Source organism: Phaethon lepturus, unplaced genomic scaffold (assembly GCF_000687285.1).
Source record: "Phaethon lepturus isolate BGI_N335 unplaced genomic scaffold, ASM68728v1 scaffold18665, whole genome shotgun sequence".
Taxonomy (NCBI): domain Eukaryota; kingdom Metazoa; phylum Chordata; class Aves; order Phaethontiformes; family Phaethontidae; genus Phaethon; species Phaethon lepturus.
The window spans coordinates 75,379-95,496 of record NW_010542863.1 but is presented as its reverse complement, the minus strand read 5'-3'; the positions used below and the strand labels follow the sequence as shown (position 1 = coordinate 95,496).

Below are 20,118 nucleotides of genomic sequence, written 5' to 3'. Positions count from 1 at the left end.
GGGCCGCCCTCGAAGGAGACGGTGATGAAGGCGGTCTTCTTGGCACACAAGCTCTCGGGGGCCCTGATGGCAAAGGCCGGGTGCTCCACCCTATACTGGAAGGCCATGGGCTGCAGGAAGATGTTTTTGAAGGGGATGGAGGTGGTGCCGCCAGCCTGGATGGGGAAGGGTCCCTGGGGCTTGGGTGGGAGCGCGAGGCCGAAGAGAGGGATGCTGTACTCCACCCCAAGCTGGGAGGAGAGCTGCAGCGTGGCTCTGGCTTCGCCCAGCTGGCAGGGCTCGTAGGTCACCTCCAGGCTCACCTCCGCACCCCCCGGGCCGGCAGCAGCCATGCTGATGGTTTTCTCTGTCTGGAAGTCGGCACAGTTGGTCTGCACAGGGAGAGAAGAGACGATGGAGGGCGGTCACACAAAAGCATTGTGCCGGCTGGGGACCCTTCCCTGCACCTGAACCCCTCGCACCCCACACCATAGCCCTTGGGGGACGGCCATAGGGTCTGCCCCAACGTGCCCAGCAGGTACAACCCCGCACCCAAACCCTGGGAGAACTTAAACCCCAGCTCTGGCAGTAAACGTGGAAGTCCAGGTGCCATTGGACCTGCAACAACAGCTCCAACAGGGGTGGCAGAGAGGGGTCTGCGAGTGAGGAGAGTCCAGCTGGAGACAGACCCAGCGCTGGTAGGAAGACCCCTGGGCTCAACCACAGCTGTGCCAGGCCAAGCTAGAGGGGCAAGATCCCTCAACAGAGATCTCCCCGCAAGAACACAGGGCAGGCTGGGGTCACCTGGAGGAGGTAGTCTGTCTTCTGCCGGCCATAATTCATGATTTTGGTGGTGATGGTCTGACTGGAGCCCAGCGTGGTGCAGAAGTAGAGGGGCTTCTCAGGCCTGCTCACGGTGGCTTTCAGGTGCAGGTTGTAGTAGAAAGAGCCCAAGTCGCTGCTCTGGAGCACCAGGTGCCCAGTGCTCTCACCCATTTTCAGGGGCTGGTACTCAAAGACAAGGTCGGCCTGGGAGGAACAAAAGGAAAAGCCACCAGGTCAGGCAGAGAGGGGGAAGGCAGGGCCCAGGATGGGGAAAATCGGTCCCCGGTGTGCTCACGCAGTGCTGGAAGGCAGCCCAGCTTCAAACTCCTTCTCCTTGGGTCACAGCCCTGCTGCACGTGAGGGACAGTTCACTTGGGGGACCCATCCCCAACAGCCCTCCAGCACTATCCCAGAAGCTTCCCACCCTAAAACGCCCCAGGGCACACACCACCTCCCACCAACCCCGGCTGCAAACACCCTGCCAGTGGGGCGAGGCAAGCCCTGCAGCCACTCTAAACTGGAAATACCCAGGCTAGATAAGGAGCATGTGGCACAAGGACCTGCCACGTGAGGCCTGGTGGGAGCATATCACCAGGGGTAGTGTGGCAGACTCCACCAGCACAGGGCGGCTCCCACCGAGGACATTCTCACACACTGCTTCCTCTTCAGATTATTAGCAGGTGGGAGCTGTCGCCCCTGGGAAAGCAGCCCCAGATGGTTCATGGAGGCCATCACCCTCACCTCCTCCCAGAAAGGCTGCAGGGAGAGAAGGTACTGGATGAGCTTTGCTCCTACCTCCGACTGTGCAGGAACGGTGAAATGTGGGGGAACGCTGACGTCAGGCACTTTGCAATCTATGGCAAACGTCACCGGGACAGCCAGCGGGTTGTCCACCTTGACACTGGAAGACACTCTCTGCCGAACAGCGGTGGTCATTTCAACAGTGCTGATGGGTCCCGGTGTGGTGGCCTTGAAAGTCACCATGTAGAACAAGTACTCCTCTGTCACCTCGTTGAGGAAGGTCACCTGAATCAGAGAAAAAGGGAAGCACTGGTCATTCTGCACATAAAAATACACCAGCTGTGCAAAGCCAGCCCAGAGAGCCCCCCACGCTCAGCACCCTACTTCCAAGAATGGGTGTAAGCAGCCACCTAGGAAGAGCGCAAGACCGGGGAAAGCACATGTGGTATTTCCATGTCGCAGCCTCCCAATTGCCCATGGCTTCCAGCTCACCAATGTCCTGACCCGCCTGTGCTTAGCAGCCCCCTAGTGGGACCCTCACAGAGAGGCTGACATGTAAGTGGGGTGTGTAAAGAGGTGCCTGCTGTTCAGTACCCACCTAGGACACCTACAATTCCCACCAGTGGGCACGTGGAGGGATGAAGACAGGCGTGTAGCTTCTCAGTGAGCCAACAGCTCCTGGCAGGGCCCCACAGCCCGGTGTCCACCCTTACCATTGTGGTAAAGACTCCTTCCTTGTAGGAGAGGAACGTGAGCTTGTAGTCCTTCTTGGCAGAGCCCGGAACATCAATGTACTCCAGGCCCTGCAGCACAGAACTGCTTTCCATGTTCTCTGGTTTGAGTATGTCCGCTATCACAAGGAACCTGCGGGTGAGAAGGATACAAGTGGAGGTCAACAGGAAGGACTCCCATAGGATGCCCATTGTGTGAGGGTACACCACAGCCCCTCTCATCCTCCATGCCTTGGGCAGAGAGAGCCAGCTCTCATCTGCCTTGCAGGAAAGCCCTGCAGGATGGGTCTGCATAGGCAGAAGGTGCGATCGCAGACACCTACGGCCAGAAATGGCCAAGGAGAGTGAAAAGCTTGCCGGAAGGAGCTTCCAGGCAGTGGGAAGCCCTTCCTCGCACTGCTGCAGGGATTGGTGATGAGATGAGACTTTCCAGGCTGGACTCACCTCTGTGGCCTGTTCAGCCAGTTGGAGACAGGGATGAGCTCAGTGTAGGAAGTCCTACATGGTACCTGCCGGAAAACGGTCCCTGAACACTTTGGGGCCTCAGCAGTCCCTTGCAGGAGGTAGTACAAGCCTGTCCCATCCGGCAATGGGAAGAAGATGGAGCCCTAGAGACAAGAAATAGGGTAAGTGAGCTCTCCTGCTCTCCATCTGGCCCAGTTACTGGCTCTCGAGCACACCTGGACAGTCCCATGTCTCAGGCTGCTACTTGAGCAGCTTTGAGCGGGTCCAGCTGGCAGAGCTGTGACCACAGACCTGTGTCCCCTGCGCAGGTGGAGATGGCAGCATCATACCTGCTCGGGCTGGCACAGCCACAGGACACAGAGGCAGCCCGTCTGGGCAAAGCAAGGAAACACAGGCCCTGCAGCAGAGCTGGTCTGTCCATTCTAATGCTCCTTCACTCGCCTTACTAACCTGGCACATCAGCTGCCAGCCCTGTGCTGGGGTGGGGACAGCCGTGGGAAGGGGGTGGCAGTCTCTGCTAAGCTCGGCTGCCCCAGCACTGCTGGGATTAGCCCCAACCTTATTGCCAAGCGAGCAGCCTGTAAGCTAGCCTGGCAGCGTCCTGCCAGCCAGGGCGGGCCATGAAAAGCTCATACCAGTACTCATTTTGGGTGGCAGTGGGCCACAGCCACCTGCCTGTGGCATCTCCTGCCTCCAGAGCAGCTGAAAACTGCAGGACCCTTCATGCAAGGCTGTACCTTAAAGAGATACTGAGCACATGCAACCTACAGGGCACAGATCTGCTGAGCACCCTGCAGACTGAGCCCAGAAGTGTCTGGCCTCCACTCTGGCCTAAATTCCGGCACAGTGTGAGGTCAGCTGGAGCGGGAGAAGGACCCCAGCAGCTCCAGCATCCCAGAGCCCTTCTGAAGTGACCCCCTTGATTTAAAAGCTTGTTCCTGGTCTGTCTCACAAAATACTGCCCATGGAAACAGAGGGGCCAGTCACCCCCATCTGCCCTGCCCGAGACCTGCGGGAAGGGCTCTTTCCCAGGCTCCTGAAGGTGATGTCAAGAGAGCGCTCTGTGTCACTTCCCACCCAACTGCTCCACGGCCAGGGCACATCAAGAAATGGCAGGGCAGCTTCGCCCCACTGGCTCCCTGCATGTTGCAGAAGGACCCCAGCGGGGCAGTGCTGGCAGGAGTGGCTGTGCCCAGGGCTTGGGGGGCCCGTGCAGCCCACAGGGCTGAGCACGGGGGTCTCTGAGCCCCCCCTGGGCTGCACAGGCAGGCACCAGGAGCTGCACAGAACAAACTTTATTTCCTGGACCTTCACACAACCTGGCTTTTTAGGCTAGCTGCTCCAGTATGTTTAGTGGTCAGTGCAGACTTCCCACCTGCACTTGCCCTATGCCCGGCCTCTACCCACCAAGAAACTCAGCTTCCAACACAGATCACAGGACAATTTCAGCTTGGACAGGACCTCTGAAGGTCATCTCGTCCAACCTCCTGCTCAATGCAGGGTAAGCTATGAGGGTCACACAACTGAGGGTCTGCATGCTGGCACAGCTCACATACCTGATGCTTCTTACTCTCAGAGCTCATGGTTAGGGGTTTGTAAGTGATCTTGTAGGGCTTTTTTTGTTGATTTGCCTCTAGATGGAAAAATTCAGGGCCCTTCCAGTGTTCCCCCTCAATGACAGGTTGCACGGTGCAGGCCTCATTGCTCGGGTTGGACAGGAGGATGGTCTGGCTTTGCTTCTCGCGTACATCGCACACAAAAGTCAGCGTCTGCAACAGAGGAGCACAGAGGCTGCTTGGTCGTACCAAGGAACCATTTCCACTCTTCTCAGACTCTGACTAGGTCTATGCCAGGACCTGGAGCACAGGGAGTGGCTTTTCCTTATCACATGCAACATCTCCATTTGGGACAGAGCTTTTGGAGTAAATCAAGTTGTTTGTTGGGAAGAAATGTTGGGAATCCTGCCTAGCCATTTTCTCAGCTCTCTGGGATATGCAGGCAGGATGAGTGGCAGGAGTGAGTCTATGCATGCAAGTGTCCTCCAGTCCCTGCCCAGGGAAGAGATGCGGTGCAAATGGTGGGGTAAGGGGGGACCCATTGTGTCCCTGCTCCGGTTACCTCTTTGGTCACGGGGGTCTCCATGCAGCATCCTGCCAGCGTAAGCCGGAGCGGCTCACTGCCCTGGATGAAGCACTGCAGGCCCTCGTACTGGATAGCATGGCTCAGCTTAGAGGGGCGGAAGGTCACAACGAAGGGGACATCCATTCCTGGGGAGATGTAACCCTTCGTGGGGCTGATGGAGAAGTCTGGCTTGAAGCTCTCGGTGTCCCACCTAAACCTTGCCAAGGAAAGCACAAGGAAGGACAGGAAGGAAGGATTAGCAACTGGGAGGCTGCGAACGCAGTGTGCTGTTTCTAAGCCTCTTGTGGGCTTTTCCACCAGATCTCAGGCACGATGCTGAGCCACCCGGCAACAAGGCTTCAGGTTGGGCAGGATTCGACTGCACCCATCTATAAAGAAGCTTTCCGTTTTATCTCTTGCTAGCTTCCAGGGCCTAACTGCACAGCCTTGGCTGCACAGCTCTCCACTGGGATGGAAAAGCAGAGGGGAACTATCTGGGCAAGCTACAACCCCATCTGACCCTCACCCAAGCTCTTAGCCCTCAGAGAGAACAGGGTTTTGCATTACTTCACTCCTATGTCGCCCGTGTTCTGCATGATGATGCGCTGGGACGTGTAGCTCTGCTGCATCACCGCTCCAAAACTGAGGTGTTCCTGGTCCAAGCTCACGTGGATGCCCTGGCAGGAGCCCCGCACCATGAAGAGGGAGCGCACCAGGCCGTTGCACTCCAACATCACTTCTTCGGTGAATGGCTGGATGCGGCGTTTTGGGGAGAAGGTCACCTCCACTCTACAGGTGTCTCCTTTGGGCTTCAGACTCAGTTCGTTGATGGGGTTCAAGCACAGAACCTGCCCAAAGAAATGAGAATACTTCATCTGGCAACCGAGCTGTGAATCCTCCATCACTACAGTCAGAGAAGAGTCTTCCAATTCCTGTTCCGTCCCCACCAACGTTGCCCCAATCCCACTCGTTCCCTCATACACATTCCTAGGAACCAAAGGTGTTTTCCTGTGACATGTCCACCCGGCCATGGCGAGCTGGACTACCTCTTCTACAGTAATTTCATGTAAGCTCCAACAGAGCTGTAACTCTTAAAGATTCACTTGCCTCCTTTACCTTTCTGGATCTAAAATACACAGCTGCGTCCTAACGTACGTGTCTAAAACAGGTCAGGGGAATTGTACCACCTTCTCACTTACGGCTGTTAGGGGAGTCCTGACACCCTGCTCAGGTGAGGCATTCACATTGCAAGTATCTGCTGGTAGAGCAGTCCCAGCAGGGAGGATAGGACAGCATACAACTGTAATTAGCTACTAGCTCCTACCCAGAGAGGTGCAGGCACACCAAAGTGCTCTCCAGAGACGAAAGAGGCCTTACCCCAGCTTCTTGCAGCTCTGGCATGTTGGACATGAGACTGAGCTTGAAAGTGAGAGGGGCAGCACTGTTGTTTGCTATGGTGACAAACTTCTTCACCATCTGTCCGATGGAGAGGGCTCCTAGCTTTACCACCTTTCCTTGTGGTTCCACAACGTCAACCTGAGGCAGGACGGATTAATATAGAGAGAAAGAAAAGGCGGTGAACAAGTTTTCTGCCACCCTCGTGGCAGAAAACCAAAACATAGTAAGCTGGGGAAGAGATGGGGAAAATGAGAGCCATGCTGGCTGCCTGCCACCTGGAGTTTTAGGATTTGGATTTCATCTCACCTTCATTTCCGTGCCCCTGCCTCGCACCTCAACAGTCTGCTGGCAAAGACCATTGATTTCAAAAGGGATGAGCTCATGGTAAGATGCAACCTCTCTGGGATAGAATGTGATGGGCACCTCCACCGTCCCTCTTGGGCGTAGGATGTACCCTGGGAAGTCCACTACCAGGTGCGCGGTGCTGGTGAACAGGCAGTTCAAACTGGCAGAAAGCACAGCAAAGAGGAGCAGAGGTGTCACAAGGTTGCATGTGCTCAGACAACAACATCGAGGCTACTTGGGGCTCTCCTGTCTCCTCGCCTGGCATCTTCAGGATGTCACCCACAGCGATGAGGATGACATGGAGCAGGTGTGTGCTAAGCAAGGGTCAAAGGAGTGTGCGGAGGCAGCCTACCTCATATCCTTGTCTGCCTTGTTTGTGATGACAAGGGTCTGCTGGGCAGGTGGCATCCCAGCATGGTAGATGAAGCAGGCTCCAAAGTTGAGTCTAGTGGTGGAAAAGTGGACGGTGGGCACTACCACGGTGGCCAGGAACATGCAGGTAAACTTGGGACCCTTGCTGATCTGGCGGGATGAAAGACACATGAGCCAGCTGAAGAGACGGGAATTACAACTGCAATCACCAGAGAGGGCTGAGGAAGAGGATAAGGACAGCTGACTGCAATGGCAGCAAGGAAAAGCAAGTGCCAAAAGGATGCCAGAATGGAAATAGAAGGTGGAAGGCTTGGTCTGAAAGGTTTTTGGAGAGTCACATCCCTGCTTTGCGCAGCCATGTACTGGCAAGACCTTTCTGAGCTGTGGGACCCGACTCAGGAGGGGCCTAGCAAGGAGAAACTGCTCCACCCCTGGGCACATCTGGGTCGTTCCCCATCCCCCCTACCCAAAAGTGGGGGCAAAGAGGGCAGAGGGGGATATGCCCTGCCACAAAAGTGCTTCCCAAAGTGGTCCTGGATAAGCACTTATTAAAATATTCTATTCAGAAGCTGTCAGGCTCTTTATTCCAGCAGCAGGAGCCTCTTTGCCTTGTTCAGGCTCTTAGTGATGGAGCTCACCCCTAGCTCTGGGCTCCCGTTGCCAAGATGCTGCGTAGAGAAGGTGAAGGTCCCATATTAACTGCTGGTGCCTCACCTGCAGCGTCAGCTCTATGTCCTTTAAAGAGCACATCTTCTGTGGGTGAAAAGCCAGCTGGGTCTCTGCTCTCCCTTCCACTTGCACGGTGCCCGTTTGAGGGGTGACGGTAAGAACCTGCTTACGGGCTGCAGGACCGCTCAGTTCCCACGAGAAGGTGAAGCTGAACTTGCCGTTATTGCGAATGCTGAAGATGCGCTTGACGTTCTCGTTTAGCTGTACCTGTGGGGAGGAGGCGGCGAGGACGTGGGGTCAGTTAAGTTATCTTGCAGGGCTTTGTGGGGCAAACAGTTCAGGGAACCAGTGCTGCTCACCTCCTTGAAATCAATGACGTTGACCTCCTGTGCGTTGAGCTCAGTGACGCAGCCGTCGCCGTCCTCACACCTGACAGCCACATTCATGCTGTAGCCGGTGGCCTTGATATTCAAGGAGAGGGGCTGGGTCTTCCTCTTGACATCGCACTTGAGGTTGAAGACCATCTCTCCTTCTAGCGTTGGTGTGAAGATGACTGTAACAGGACACCTGGGGAAAGACCACCCCTTTTTGCTCCGTTCACTGTCTCTTAGCTTTCTTGGCCCCACATGGCCTGCTCTACGGAAGAGCAGCTCTGCAATGGCTGTGCTGAGACCCCAGGCCTGGGAGAAACCGGGAACAGCACACTGCGCTTCCAGGGCTTTCCACTACGGAGCAAGCCGTGGTGAAACCTGTTTAGGGTATGGTGATCCCATGCAATGGAATGGCAGAGGATACAACAACAAGGCAGCAAACCCTGAGCTAACCTGACCTCACTGCCCTACCCATGTGCTATGGGGCAGCATCGGCTTCAGACCCTACTTCTGTCCCAAACACAGAGGAGAGGACTCATAGACCCTCAATCTCTCCGATCTATAGGCCAGGGAGGGTAACACCCTCTTTGCAAAGAGGAATCATCCAGCTCCCATGACAGCAGTACAATGTGGGTACCACCAAACTGCCTCTGTGGAATTTTGGTGGGTAATCGCCCCCCCCGCAGTGCTGCGTCCAGCTCTGGAGCCCTCAGCACAGGAGAGACATGGACCTGCTGGAGCGGGGCCAGAGGAGGCCCCAGCAATGCTCTGAGGGCTGGAACAGCTCTGCTAGGAGGACAGGCTGGGAGAGCTGGGGGGGCTCAGCCTGGGGCAGAGAAGGCTCCGGGCAGAGAAGGCTCGGGGGAGCCCTCCCTGCAGCTGCCAGGGCTGAGAGGGGGCTGATAAGAAAGATGGGGACAGACATTTTAGCAGGGCCTGTAGCGATAGGACAAGGGGTGATGGTTTTAAACTGAAAGAGGAGAGGTTGAGAGTAGATCTAAGGAAGACATTTTTCATGTTGAGGGTGGTGGAACCCTGGCCCAGGTTGCCCAGAGAGGTGGCAGATGCCCCATCCCTGGAAACATTCTCATTTCTGGGTACATGATCAAACACAACTAAACTACAGAGATTTAAAGAATTACAGCTTCTCAGGTGAGCCACAGTCACTGATTCGGGATGCTCTTGCCACCCTGTGGCAAGCCAAAATTCAGCATCTTCTAAGCTATAGCAAAGCTGCCTGGAGCTAATGCGCTCTCCTGACACCCAGGCAGGCTCCACGTGGGCACCAGGACACCCACAGTGGATCAGCAGATGGGCTGGTGACCCGTTATACTGCTCAGACTCATAATCGTGTCTGATCACAAGTCAGGGCTGCAGTTTACAAGAAAAGAGGAGCCTTTTTCTGGCAGGTGACCCTGCAAAACACAGCTAGTTGTGTAAGCTTGCTGTCCCCCGCGATGGGCTTAAATGCTGCCTGCAGTGCTGCTCGCGTGCTTTGTTGCCCTCAGCGGCTGTGCCAGACCACGCGTGGTGGGCTCCGTCACACAGAGGAGAGAGAAGACCTGCAAGGGTCTTGGGGCTGCTGGCTCAGAGGGATCACAGGGTTAAAACCCCTAAACATGCTTTTGTCATCAAAACTAGAAGATCGAAAGCCTGAATTTCTCCAGGAAGGGGGCCCAGAAGACCAGGGTAACTTGGGCACAGACACTTTATGGAGAAACCTGCGGTTTCATGGTGTCCCTGTTGGGAAGGAACGAAGCAAGGCAGACGTACGCTGTTGCTGAGACTCACCTGGCGACCACAGAGGGGAGAAAGCCTCCAAAGCAAAAATGACAGTGCAACGTTTGGCATGCAGGAGAGGGAACCTGGCCTGTGAGCTCTGTTACCTTGAAAGAGGAGCGATGGAGCCTTCCAGGGGCTCTACTTTCACGGAAGCGTTGCATCCCTCTGAGAAGAGGGAGCTTTCTCTGAAAGCAAAGCTGAAGGCTTCCTTCTCACTGTTGATCATATAGATAGTCTGGTGTACCTCGTGCCCTGGGGAGAGGAGAAAGCAGCTGCTGAAAACCTTTGGCCACTGGACCATGGCTGCTGGCGAGTCCAGTGGCAACTTGCAGCGATGAGCACTGCTTGCAGCACAGCATGCTCAGGATGCCAATGTGGAAAAGTACTTGTGACCCCTTGGGCTCCCCTGCATGACCCCCAAATCCCCTCTTGGAAACAGCCTCAACTATGTGCCTTGTCCCTAACACATGCCTTCCTCCTTTCCCCTTCCTCACCCTCGTACGCTTGGGTACCAGGAGCTAGCTGATCTGCTCACAAGTGCCCGTTTCCATTTCCAGCTTCCTTGGAACAACAGGACTGCTGGGCCACCTGAGTGGTCCACATCTGAGGGTGTAAGGTATAAAACCACGGTGCTCACCGATTAACAGCAAGTGGAAGTTGAGGTGGGATCTGTCCAGAGTCACTAGCGGGTCGGTGGCGTTGCCCACCAACAGGAACGGGACTGAAATGCTCTGCTCAGGGATTGTAAAGACCCAGAATGATTCTGTGATGTCCAGGTGCCGGGGGATGAATTCAAACTTCATCTGGGGGAGAAAGAGGCAAATGAAGGAAAGTTGCTGCCCTTGGCAGGGTAAGGGGAGAGGGGTGCAGTCTATACCACCAAGAAACCCCAGGAACCTTCACCCTACGCTGCTGTGAGCTCAGAGATAGGCTGCTGTGCCACTTACGGCCCAAAAGCTCAGCAGATCATAGAATCGTTTAGGTTGGAAAAGACTTTTAAGATCATCGAGTCCAACCATCAACCCAGCACTGCCAAGTCCACCACTAAACCACATCCCTAAGCGCCACGTCTAGGTGTCTTTTAAATACCTCCAGGGGACGGGGACAGACGTGGGGTACAGGGTGAGAACAGGTTCATCTGCCAGTTTATTTAGACTGCACTCAAGGATTTCTTCATGGTCTCGGCAAGCTCACGGTGAGATGGGACACCCAGTAAGCGTAGGCACAGCCGGTGTCAAACTGGCATACGTGTGTACTGGACCCACCTTCTTCATTTTCTGCACCCACCTCTGCTTTCTTCCCTGGCTGGATCTGACCTCTCTCTGTGAGGCAGAAGAAAGCCATCTGTTCCAGTGGGGCTTCAGGGTCTTGGCAAGTCCACCGGAATGAATACGCGGAACCAGTTGGGTTCATAACCGTGAAGGTCCTGGGCACACAAAAGCAAAAAGGACTACTAAGGTGGCGTTGGGACGTTATTGACTCTATCCTGTAGCAGACATCAGACACTGCCAGTCCTGGACACCATCCGGAAGGAGTTATTTGGTACAGGGGAACAATGCTGGGAGCACAAACGTCTCACCTGCTTTCAAGGGGTCCTGTTTGTTTCCCCAAGTGGCTACGTATTTACGGCTATTGACAAAGAAATTAGCAAAGATATAGCCAAACTCTTGCATGTTAAAATGGCAAGATCAAGTGAAAATGGTAAAATCAAGTCCAGGAAGACTCCTTTGGAAGATGGTACTCTCTGTTGTGGTTGCAGCCTTCACTGACCCTGTCTGGTATCTCAAAGGAATAAGAATGCCCCAGTGATGCTCTTCACAGGGAGAAAGGGTGCACTGGCCACAAAACACAGGCTGGGGATATGTGGTCCTCCCAGACTGGTCCATACCTTACTGAAGAAGAGGGCAAAGGGAACAAAAAATTGGCCAGTTGGTCTTCACTGACCAGCTTGTTCCAGCCCCAAAACAGACTGGTGGCCAAGTGTCAGGAGATCACCGACAAGGCACAGATATGCCTTGGGGCTTGGAAGAGTAGCTGGAGAAGTCCCTGGTTAAGGGGTGTGTCTAGGAGATCATCAACAGAAGCTATGCCCACACACCTACCTGCTGTTCTTGCCATGCACTCCAGTTGCTACAAACTCAATCACTCTCGTGTTGAGATCTAACGCTGACCCCTTTGGTCCCCACAACTCTGGGTCGCGCCTTTTTGCAGTGATGTAGTCAGAGTCTTCCAGTTCCAAGTGGAAGGCTGGCATCAGGCTTCTCCCCTTCACAACCACCTCCGGGCCCTTCTGATCTGGCTTCAGGTTAGGAATACTAGAAAAGAAGGGACTGGTATTAACCAGACTAACATCTCTGGACAGCCAGCTGCTTGGCCGTCTCCTTGTACGGCACACAGCGTTGCATCCTCCCTCCGTGCAAGCACTGAGCAGCAAATCAAAGAGAACCATGCTGACCAGCAGAGGTGAAATGGCAGAAATGGCAGAAACGTGAACAGTCAGGTGTAGACCAACTGCAGGACGCGCGTTTCTGTGTAGATAAGGAGGCCGTGCTGGTCAGCTAAGGAAGCATAGCTAGGGACCAGCTGGCCCCTTGATCCAGCCTTTCTGGATCTCTCAGTCCAGATTTTGCAACCCTCCAGGAGCTTAATATTTCATCCAATGTCTTTTCCCAATGTCTCCATACCTGCTTCTACCAAGGCTGGATGATCATCTTTGCTCCTCTACGTTGGTTGTTTCTGCTGCCTCTCTGGGGCTGGCTGTCCCCAGGTCCACCCCACCCCCCCCAGTCAGAGGCAATACCCCAATTATCCATCAGTAGCATGAGTTGGAAAGTGCCTGGATGTTTCCTACCTGCAGAGCATACGGCTCTCAAAGTCCCCCACGTACACTGGGGAGAACTTCATCTGGAAGAGCTGCTCCTGGCCTGCAGCGATGGTGCCACTGCGGGGCTCGACAGAGAACAGCGGGGTGGCACTGATGGTGTTCAGAGCTGAGCTCGAGGAGGAAGAGACCTGCTCCAGAGCGTGGCCTGGCTGGCTCGAACAACAGCCAGGCTGTAGCTTCACAGTGGCACCAGAAGTGGAGGACAGAAGATGCCCTGCAGAAATGAAGAGGTTAGCAAGACATCTTCTGCCGAGAAGGAAATTCTCTGTTCCCAGCACCTCTGCCTCCCGCTGCAGGGGGACAGAAGGGAGCTGGGATTCAGGAGTCCCCCGATGAGGAACAGGGAGAGCGGTCAGGTTGCTTTTTGCTTCTGTGTTACTCCTTGCTAAGTCATAATCCCAGAAAGTCCTGGGGACAGGCGTGAAAGTGCAGGAGGGAGAATGGGGTGGGGGACAGCAAATACAGTGAAAAGGCCCAGCAGAGACCCAGAGGACTGCCTGAATCAGAACACACCACTGAACATCACTCTGTGAAGATACTCAGATGACAGACAGGAAGGCTATGTCTACTTCAGCAAATTAAACGGGCCCAGGACTGAAGCCAGCTGCTTCATTCCCTGCTCTTAAACTCCCCCTCTCCACGATGGGGTAGCTAGATGCAAACTTCTGCTGCTGAACAGTTTCCGGCCAAGGTTCATTCCCAAACCATATCCAGGGACTAACAGTAGAGATTTCTGTGTTACAGCATCTGGGAAGGTTTCTGAGCGCTGTTTCATGCCCCAGTACGGCCAGCCTCAGCGCTTAGCATTAAGGACAGCGTTAAGTCCTGCTCCCCTGTTGCCTACAGAACTGAATTCTTCTTGGTGGAGAGAAGGTTTTGGGGAACAGCGCTGCTCTGTCCTTCACGCCTTTTCCTTCCTCTTTGCCAGGCTTTCATAACCGACAACCAGACAGCCCAGCAGACCTGCTCCAGCGTGAGCGTGGCCTGTGCCAGGGAAGAGCCAACACCAGGACCCACAGAGCAGGGTCATCAGCACATTCAGAGCATCAAGGACTTTGGTTGAGGTCACCCACCTTGACCGTCAGACAAGCTGCCTGTGCTAGGAAACACAAGAGCTGACAGCTCTCCTCACTCCTGTTCCTGCCAGCACCTCTTGGACAGCCAGCCCTGCTTCCCCGCAGAACCACGCTGCTCCCAAGGAGACCGTGCGCTTGGACGCAACCCCGTCACTGCAGGTGACCCGCTGCTGAGCTCCGATAGCTGCTGCGAGGGCGTCTGTGCCCGCAGCAAACGCTCCTGCGCCCGAGCTAGGAGGGTTAGTTTTAGAGAGCGACTTTGCATTTGCCTTGGACTGGGGAATTGCACACAGACACTGACTGCAGGCCAGCTAACTCGTTGTTACACCATCAGTTTTTCCAAAGAGGTGCCCCGACATCCCCCTTCCCCGTCCTGACCTAGCATGTGGCTCTCCCCTGAGCCAGGCTCAGCTCCTGCGCAGAGCACTCGCGTAGGAGGGTCTGAAACGCAGAGGAGGGACAAGGAGAAAGACTCCAGCTGCAGCTGGGACGATGCTGATGAAAGTAGATGACTGGACTGGGATGAAAAAGCAATGTTTTGGGGTAAAGTGGCATGGGCTTCTCCCCAAGCCCTCAGCTACCCACAGAGCCAGTGCCTTACCATCCAGACTGGGTGTGAGCAGCTCTCCAGTGTGGCTCACTGCCCTTTCCTTCTCCATAGCTGCCATCCAGGCGTATTCCAGGGCTACATTGCCTGTATTGCACAGCTGGAAACTGAAAAACAAGAAGGAGGAGTAAAAAGAAAAACGTCCAATAAATACAAAACAAGCAGTAACACTGTGCAGTGGGCTCCTGGTACCCCTTGCTTTAGGCTGAGTAGCATCTTCTTCCCAGGCCACATCGAGATCGCTGCCCTGGGCTGCCTCAAGACAAAGTATTTCAAAGTTTGGAAGTTGAAGAGGAAAGGGCAGACATGGTGCCCAGGAGACTTAATCCAAGGGGCTTATTCTGGGCTTTTTGTCTCAGTTGGACATTTTCTTGACTGCAAACTCATCCTCGAGCAGATGAGGACAGGCAACATGCAATGAAAGCAAAACCATGGCTGTTCTCTGCAGAAAGGCATGGCAGAATTGAACCTCTCCTGGCACATCTTGGCAGGATGGTGGCCACCATCTCCTGCTTGGCTTTGCGTGCAGATATGTGGGCCCCAGCACACAGGTCTTGGAAAGGATGAAACAATAAAGGATTTGTTTAAAGGGAAGAACGACAGGCGAGACTGAACGTAAAGACCTAGAAGGGACTCGGGTCCACATGTGGGGAAGCTGAAACCTCAGAACCAGCAAGGCAGCAGCACTCCCTTCCAGGGCTGATCAGCCTGTTGGGAATTAGAAGAGGTTTATTAAGTGGCTGAGCAATAAACCTGCCAGTGTAACCTTTGCTGGCACAGGACCATGAGCAGAAGGAAAAGCAGAAGCCACCGGAGCGCACGGCACAGCTCCGGGGAAGCAGACACCGGGGCAGCCCTGGGCAAAGGCAGCTGCCACTCGCAGGTCCCTGCCCGGCCTCCAGCACTCACGTGAACGTCCTCGTCTGGAAGAGCAAGGTCTCCTTGAACTGAATCACGTCCGTATCCAGCTTGAACTCAGCATAGCCAACGACAGCACTGAGGCAAAGCTCCACCTCACGGCTGCTCTTCTCCAGGACAGTGTGAGCTGGTTCTGGGTCTGTCTCGATCACCTCCAAACAGGAGAAGGAAGAATCACTGAGCAGAGCCCAGAAAGCTGGAATGAGCAGGGATTCCTTTGGGCCACCCAAATCAGCCACATATAGGGGCTAGGACAGACCATTCCCATTTATTTCCCTGGAAAGATGACAAAATTTGACCCTTCCACTATAATATTAATTTCTACCTACTGATCAAAGCAATCAATCACCACCACGACTGTGAATACACCCACGGAGACTACGACAGGGCATCAGTCCCTGTAGGGCGTCTGACCCCTTTTCCTGGTCCCTTATAAATCTGGCAGGCCTCTACATTAGGATTAAGTTCCTCGGCTGGAGCTCTGTGGATGGAGAACCCCAAGAATGAACAAAGCTAGAAAGCACCCTTTCCTTCTTGTCTTAGGAGAAAGGGCTTTCCAGATGTCACGTGTGGGGCAACAGCCATGCTGGTGGGGACTGGGAATGGGAATTTTGGGATGGGAAAGGACTCACTAGGAAAGTCTCTAACTGCTGATGCTCTGACGGGAAAAAGTTTGGTTTGCAGGACTTAGAATGGTTCAGAAACTAGGGAAAAGCTATCACCCAAGATAAGTGTGTTTGGCCATAATGTAAAAGCACCAGTTTCTGGAGAGGATACTTCTCTGGACTCCTGCATGACTGCCGTACAGTGCTTGGGCTGCTCTGTAAGGAGATATCCCACATGACACAGAGACCACAACCAAAACCTCCGGTATCAGCGAAGGCAGAGCTCAGAGCTCACCCACAACACGCCGGTGGGCTAGCCAGCATACGCAGAGGAGCTCTAGCATCGCGCTCTTCAAAACAAGAGACAGAGCGCAGTGGGCTTCACTGCTTGCTGGTGAAAAGGCACCGAATCAGAAGAGGTTTTACCACCACCAAGTGTCATAAAAATCATAAAACGTGACTTCCCACTCAACACAGGCTGCAGCACTTCAGCGTTTGGCAGAGACCGATAGTTTGCATGTGGCTAAACGTCTCTTGTCAACAGACTTCCCCACCTTGTGTGAGTGTATCAGGTCACCGTGCATCCGCCTTTCCACTCAAACGCACCGCTGGTTAACCGCACGGATGGATTAGGTGTCAGGAGGAAGCAGGAGCTGCTTCACCAGCAGTGATAGTGGTCTGCTGCCATCAGCACTTCTTTTTGTAGAAGCTCGGTTAGCTTTTGTTATTGTGCTTCTTACCTTCTTCTTCACAGGCCACATGGCTGCCGGGCCCCTCGTGGCATCCACCCACTTGACGGTGCGCAGGCGGTCGTCCCAGTCGGTGACCTGCTCTGGTGGCAGCTGGAAGGCGATCCTAGCCACCTTACACTTCACAGGATGCATTTTGAAGGTGACCGTGTCGTCCGATTTCAAGGTCACCGTGATGTCCTTCGCACAGCCAGCATGGAGGTGTCCCACCTAGGGAGAATCGGAGAGCCAAGACCAAACTGGAATCACTGGCAGGGGCAGAGCTAGCAGGAAAAGGGATTGATGTGGTGAGCAGCTGTGCCAGGAATCCGCGCTTTACTGTGTATTTATCTGAAGTTTGATAAAGAAAAGTACAAAAGATGCCACCTCCCATAAGACAGAGCTTTTCCTGTGGGGCTGACAGCTCTGCCCCAGCAAAGCCAGGGACTGCATCTCCTACGTGGCACTGAAACGGGCTCTCCCCGGTATGTGGTGACTCCGTGCCAGCTCCCAGGCGCCCGTCAGGCAGCACTTGAGCAGCAGGGAAAAGGCAGAGTCGTCCAAGCTCACCTGGGGGGAGAAGTGAAATGGGGTGCCTGCCAGCCACTCAAACCGCATCGCCTCCACTCTGCTGCGATTGCTGATGGTGAAGGTCACGGGGTAGGGTATCCCGATGTGACAGTCCCCAAACTGGATGTGATCCACTCTGGCAGCTGTTAGGAATGAGAGCAAGGGATTTCAGCGTGCAGCAAGGTCCATCTGCCCCCCTCACGTGCACAGACACATGTTGTGTCCAACTCCTCCTTGCTCCAAGCCTGCCTTCCCTCCGGGAGATGCAGCTCCCCAGCTTATAGCTTTCAGGGAAACACCCTGACATGTACCTCATTGCGTGGCTGTGTTTGCGCAGAGGGACACGCGGTACAGCACACGCTGCCTCTGCGCACGTGGCAGGCGCGCTCACAGACCACGGGGTCTGGTGGGCGACAGCACAGGCCTGGTTAGATAGAGGACGCAAATTACGTGTCCGTACACGATCTTCGGAGTACACCAGGGGCTGGCAGACCTCCTTTTAGGGATACTCAGCTGGACGCTGGTATCTCTGACCCTTCCCTGCTAGCCTACACGCTTCCCCCTTGACAGAGGATCCTCCCTTGTCTTCTCAAGTGTGGCTGCTCTGCAGGCTGCAAAGGGCAACGAGATCCATCTGCTCAGTCTGGACCACACCTGCCACTGCCACAGGAGCAGAAATGTGTATTTTCCCGTTCCTTGCTCCTTCTTGGCAGCCTCTCCTCTCTTACCCTCAATTATGTCTTCCTCCAGATTGCCCTCAGTGTTCTCCTTCTCACTGTCTGCCACTAGTCCATGGATGTTATCTAGTGTGAAATCATCCTCGTAGCCTTCGCCCACCAGCTGAATGTTTGTCTCTTCATATGGGTTGTCCACCACTGCCAGGTGGATCTTCCCTTCCACACGTTGGGCCAGGATGGGTTTGAAAAGCACGTCAAACTCGGCTAATTCCCCCTGATGCAGGACCAGAGAAGCAGTGTGGGGCTTCCTCTCTGCACAGCAATGGAAACGAGAGACAAGTGACCCAGAGGAAATCTTTCTGTGGGGTATAAGAGGAGTAAGAGGTTGAAACCCAGCTGTCTCTAAGCAGAGGTTCTCCCACCACTGGTTCCAGGTTCACATTCACAAAACTATGACACCACCATGCATATCACCGCTTCAGTGTCTCAACCTCAGGTTAACCCCCAGCTCTCACTCAAACTGCATCAGCCAGCTCCTGCCATACATAAAGCTGAGTCGAAGAGTGGGTTTGGCTTTTGTTAGCCAGCTGCGGGCTCAAGGGCTGCTTCCGTTCATGCTGGCAACTACCCACATGCAGCAGAGACCTCAGGCGGTCCATTCAAGCGCTGATAGTGCCCCCAAATCAACTCACCACATCCAGAAGAACTTCCTACAACTTGCTAGGAGGAAACCCTGCAAAGACTCCATGTGCAAAACTAGGCATACAGAGAGCCCCGGGAAAGAAACGGTACCTAACATCTGGCTGCTGCTTGGCCAAGCCATGAGCAGGGCACATTTTCCTGGCGTGGACGACCACACTTCATCGTTCATGAATTTACCTTCTCCAGGAGAATCCTCCTTCACGCCCGCAGCTTGGTAGATGCAGTGTGTGGTGGGCCTGGCTTTCAGGAAGAAACCTCCCCCTTCATCCAACAGGTCTATCATCAACTAAAAAAAAGGAACACAGAGCATGACCACAGTGGTGTGGGTACAGGGCAGCACGTGGACCAACACCGTACTGCTGCTGGTCCAGCACGGGGAAGCCAGCATGCTTCCCCGCTTCAAACACAGCTCTTAGCACAAGGTTTAAGTGAAATCAGACAGGAGAAAAAAAAAAAAAAGTCTTCAGAGGCATTGGGATATTATTAAAATATAACCAAACAGGACAAAAAGTATTGAAAGTAATGAGTAGAATGTAATTAAACTACAACTGAGTTTCATTAAAGTGCAGTAAAATGTGATCAAATCCAACCTAAGGGAACTAGGACATGACACATTTCCGCATGAGAACCAAAAGCATGAGAAGGGAGACGGGGGAAAAATACCCCACCAACTTTACTGTGTTGTGCTGAAGTGAAAAGGAGAGACTGGTCATAAAAAATAAGTAAATTACATTCAAGAGGAACACCCTCCCCGGGAAGCAGAAGCCAGTTGTTGGCTTAAAAAGAATTTCTGAGACCCATTCCAATGCAGTTCACTGAGGCTCAGAGTGGAAAGAGTAACTGGCAGAAAACCCGAGGGTGAGTCAAGACTAGCGGAGACAGCAGCAGTGGTTGCAAAGAAGACAGAGGCAAGAGAGAAGGGCTGGCGGAATTGCCCCAGAGGGATCTGTCTGAGAAATGAGACTCTTCCCACCGGTTTGCCAAAGCATCTCCCAGAAAGTCAGAGAGGGTTATTCTCCCGCGGCGGTGCGGCTCCGAGCACGAGGAAAGGGTTTTGTTTGGTGTTCAGCTGCACGCATAGCGCTGTGGTGCGTCACTGCATCTCTGCCACGTCTGCCGGGACCTTTCCTCCACGGGACAAGCGCTTGTTCCCAGAGCAGAGCATTCCCTGAGCAGGTCCTCACCTGGGCAGGTACGATGCCACTGTTATGAAGGACCAGAAGGAGCTTTTCTGTATCACCCAGCAGCAGCTTCTTGAAGAGGAGCAAAGGGTTCCCTCTCTTATTGTGAAGGACCGGGCGCAGGACCGTCACCCGAGGCAGATTCCCATCTCCGCTGATATTGAAGGTCAGGCTTTGTGCTTTCATTGCTGCAGAGCTGCAGGAGAAGCAGAAGAGAAATTGTTACGGCTGGCACTAAACCCGTTTCCCACTTAACAAGCCACGAAGTGAGTGCCACCCTCTGCGTTTTCCCTGGCTGGTGCTCCTGCACCCCACGTCTTCTCCCAGCCAGGTCAGGGCCATTTACAGACGGTCAAGGAATCTGCTCGGCA

General features: G+C 54.2%; 1 protein-coding gene across 1 annotated transcript in view; it reads right to left on the bottom strand.

Moving 5' to 3' along the window:
- Positions 1 to 7: 7 nt before the first annotated feature.
- HYDIN (HYDIN, axonemal central pair apparatus protein) overlaps positions 8 to 20,118 on the bottom strand; it is a gene marked incomplete at both ends in the record, with an annotated part of 93,733 nt that continues 73,622 nt past the window's right edge. The window contains 25 exons of the mRNA XM_010288184.1: positions 8 to 371; positions 784 to 1,008; positions 1,600 to 1,830; positions 2,259 to 2,409; positions 2,721 to 2,884; positions 4,298 to 4,510; positions 4,860 to 5,079; positions 5,430 to 5,710; positions 6,240 to 6,398; positions 6,567 to 6,765; positions 6,958 to 7,127; positions 7,692 to 7,913; positions 8,006 to 8,213; positions 9,904 to 10,051; positions 10,437 to 10,602; positions 11,087 to 11,225; positions 11,902 to 12,114; positions 12,651 to 12,897; positions 14,361 to 14,473; positions 15,276 to 15,436; positions 16,630 to 16,848; positions 17,188 to 17,330; positions 17,916 to 18,176; positions 18,744 to 18,852; positions 19,751 to 19,943. Coding sequence (XP_010286486.1) covers positions 8 to 371; positions 784 to 1,008; positions 1,600 to 1,830; positions 2,259 to 2,409; positions 2,721 to 2,884; positions 4,298 to 4,510; positions 4,860 to 5,079; positions 5,430 to 5,710; positions 6,240 to 6,398; positions 6,567 to 6,765; positions 6,958 to 7,127; positions 7,692 to 7,913; positions 8,006 to 8,213; positions 9,904 to 10,051; positions 10,437 to 10,602; positions 11,087 to 11,225; positions 11,902 to 12,114; positions 12,651 to 12,897; positions 14,361 to 14,473; positions 15,276 to 15,436; positions 16,630 to 16,848; positions 17,188 to 17,330; positions 17,916 to 18,176; positions 18,744 to 18,852; positions 19,751 to 19,943 — 4,919 coding nt within the window. The remainder of the gene's footprint in view (positions 372 to 783; positions 1,009 to 1,599; positions 1,831 to 2,258; positions 2,410 to 2,720; positions 2,885 to 4,297; positions 4,511 to 4,859; positions 5,080 to 5,429; positions 5,711 to 6,239; positions 6,399 to 6,566; positions 6,766 to 6,957; positions 7,128 to 7,691; positions 7,914 to 8,005; positions 8,214 to 9,903; positions 10,052 to 10,436; positions 10,603 to 11,086; positions 11,226 to 11,901; positions 12,115 to 12,650; positions 12,898 to 14,360; positions 14,474 to 15,275; positions 15,437 to 16,629; positions 16,849 to 17,187; positions 17,331 to 17,915; positions 18,177 to 18,743; positions 18,853 to 19,750; positions 19,944 to 20,118) is intronic.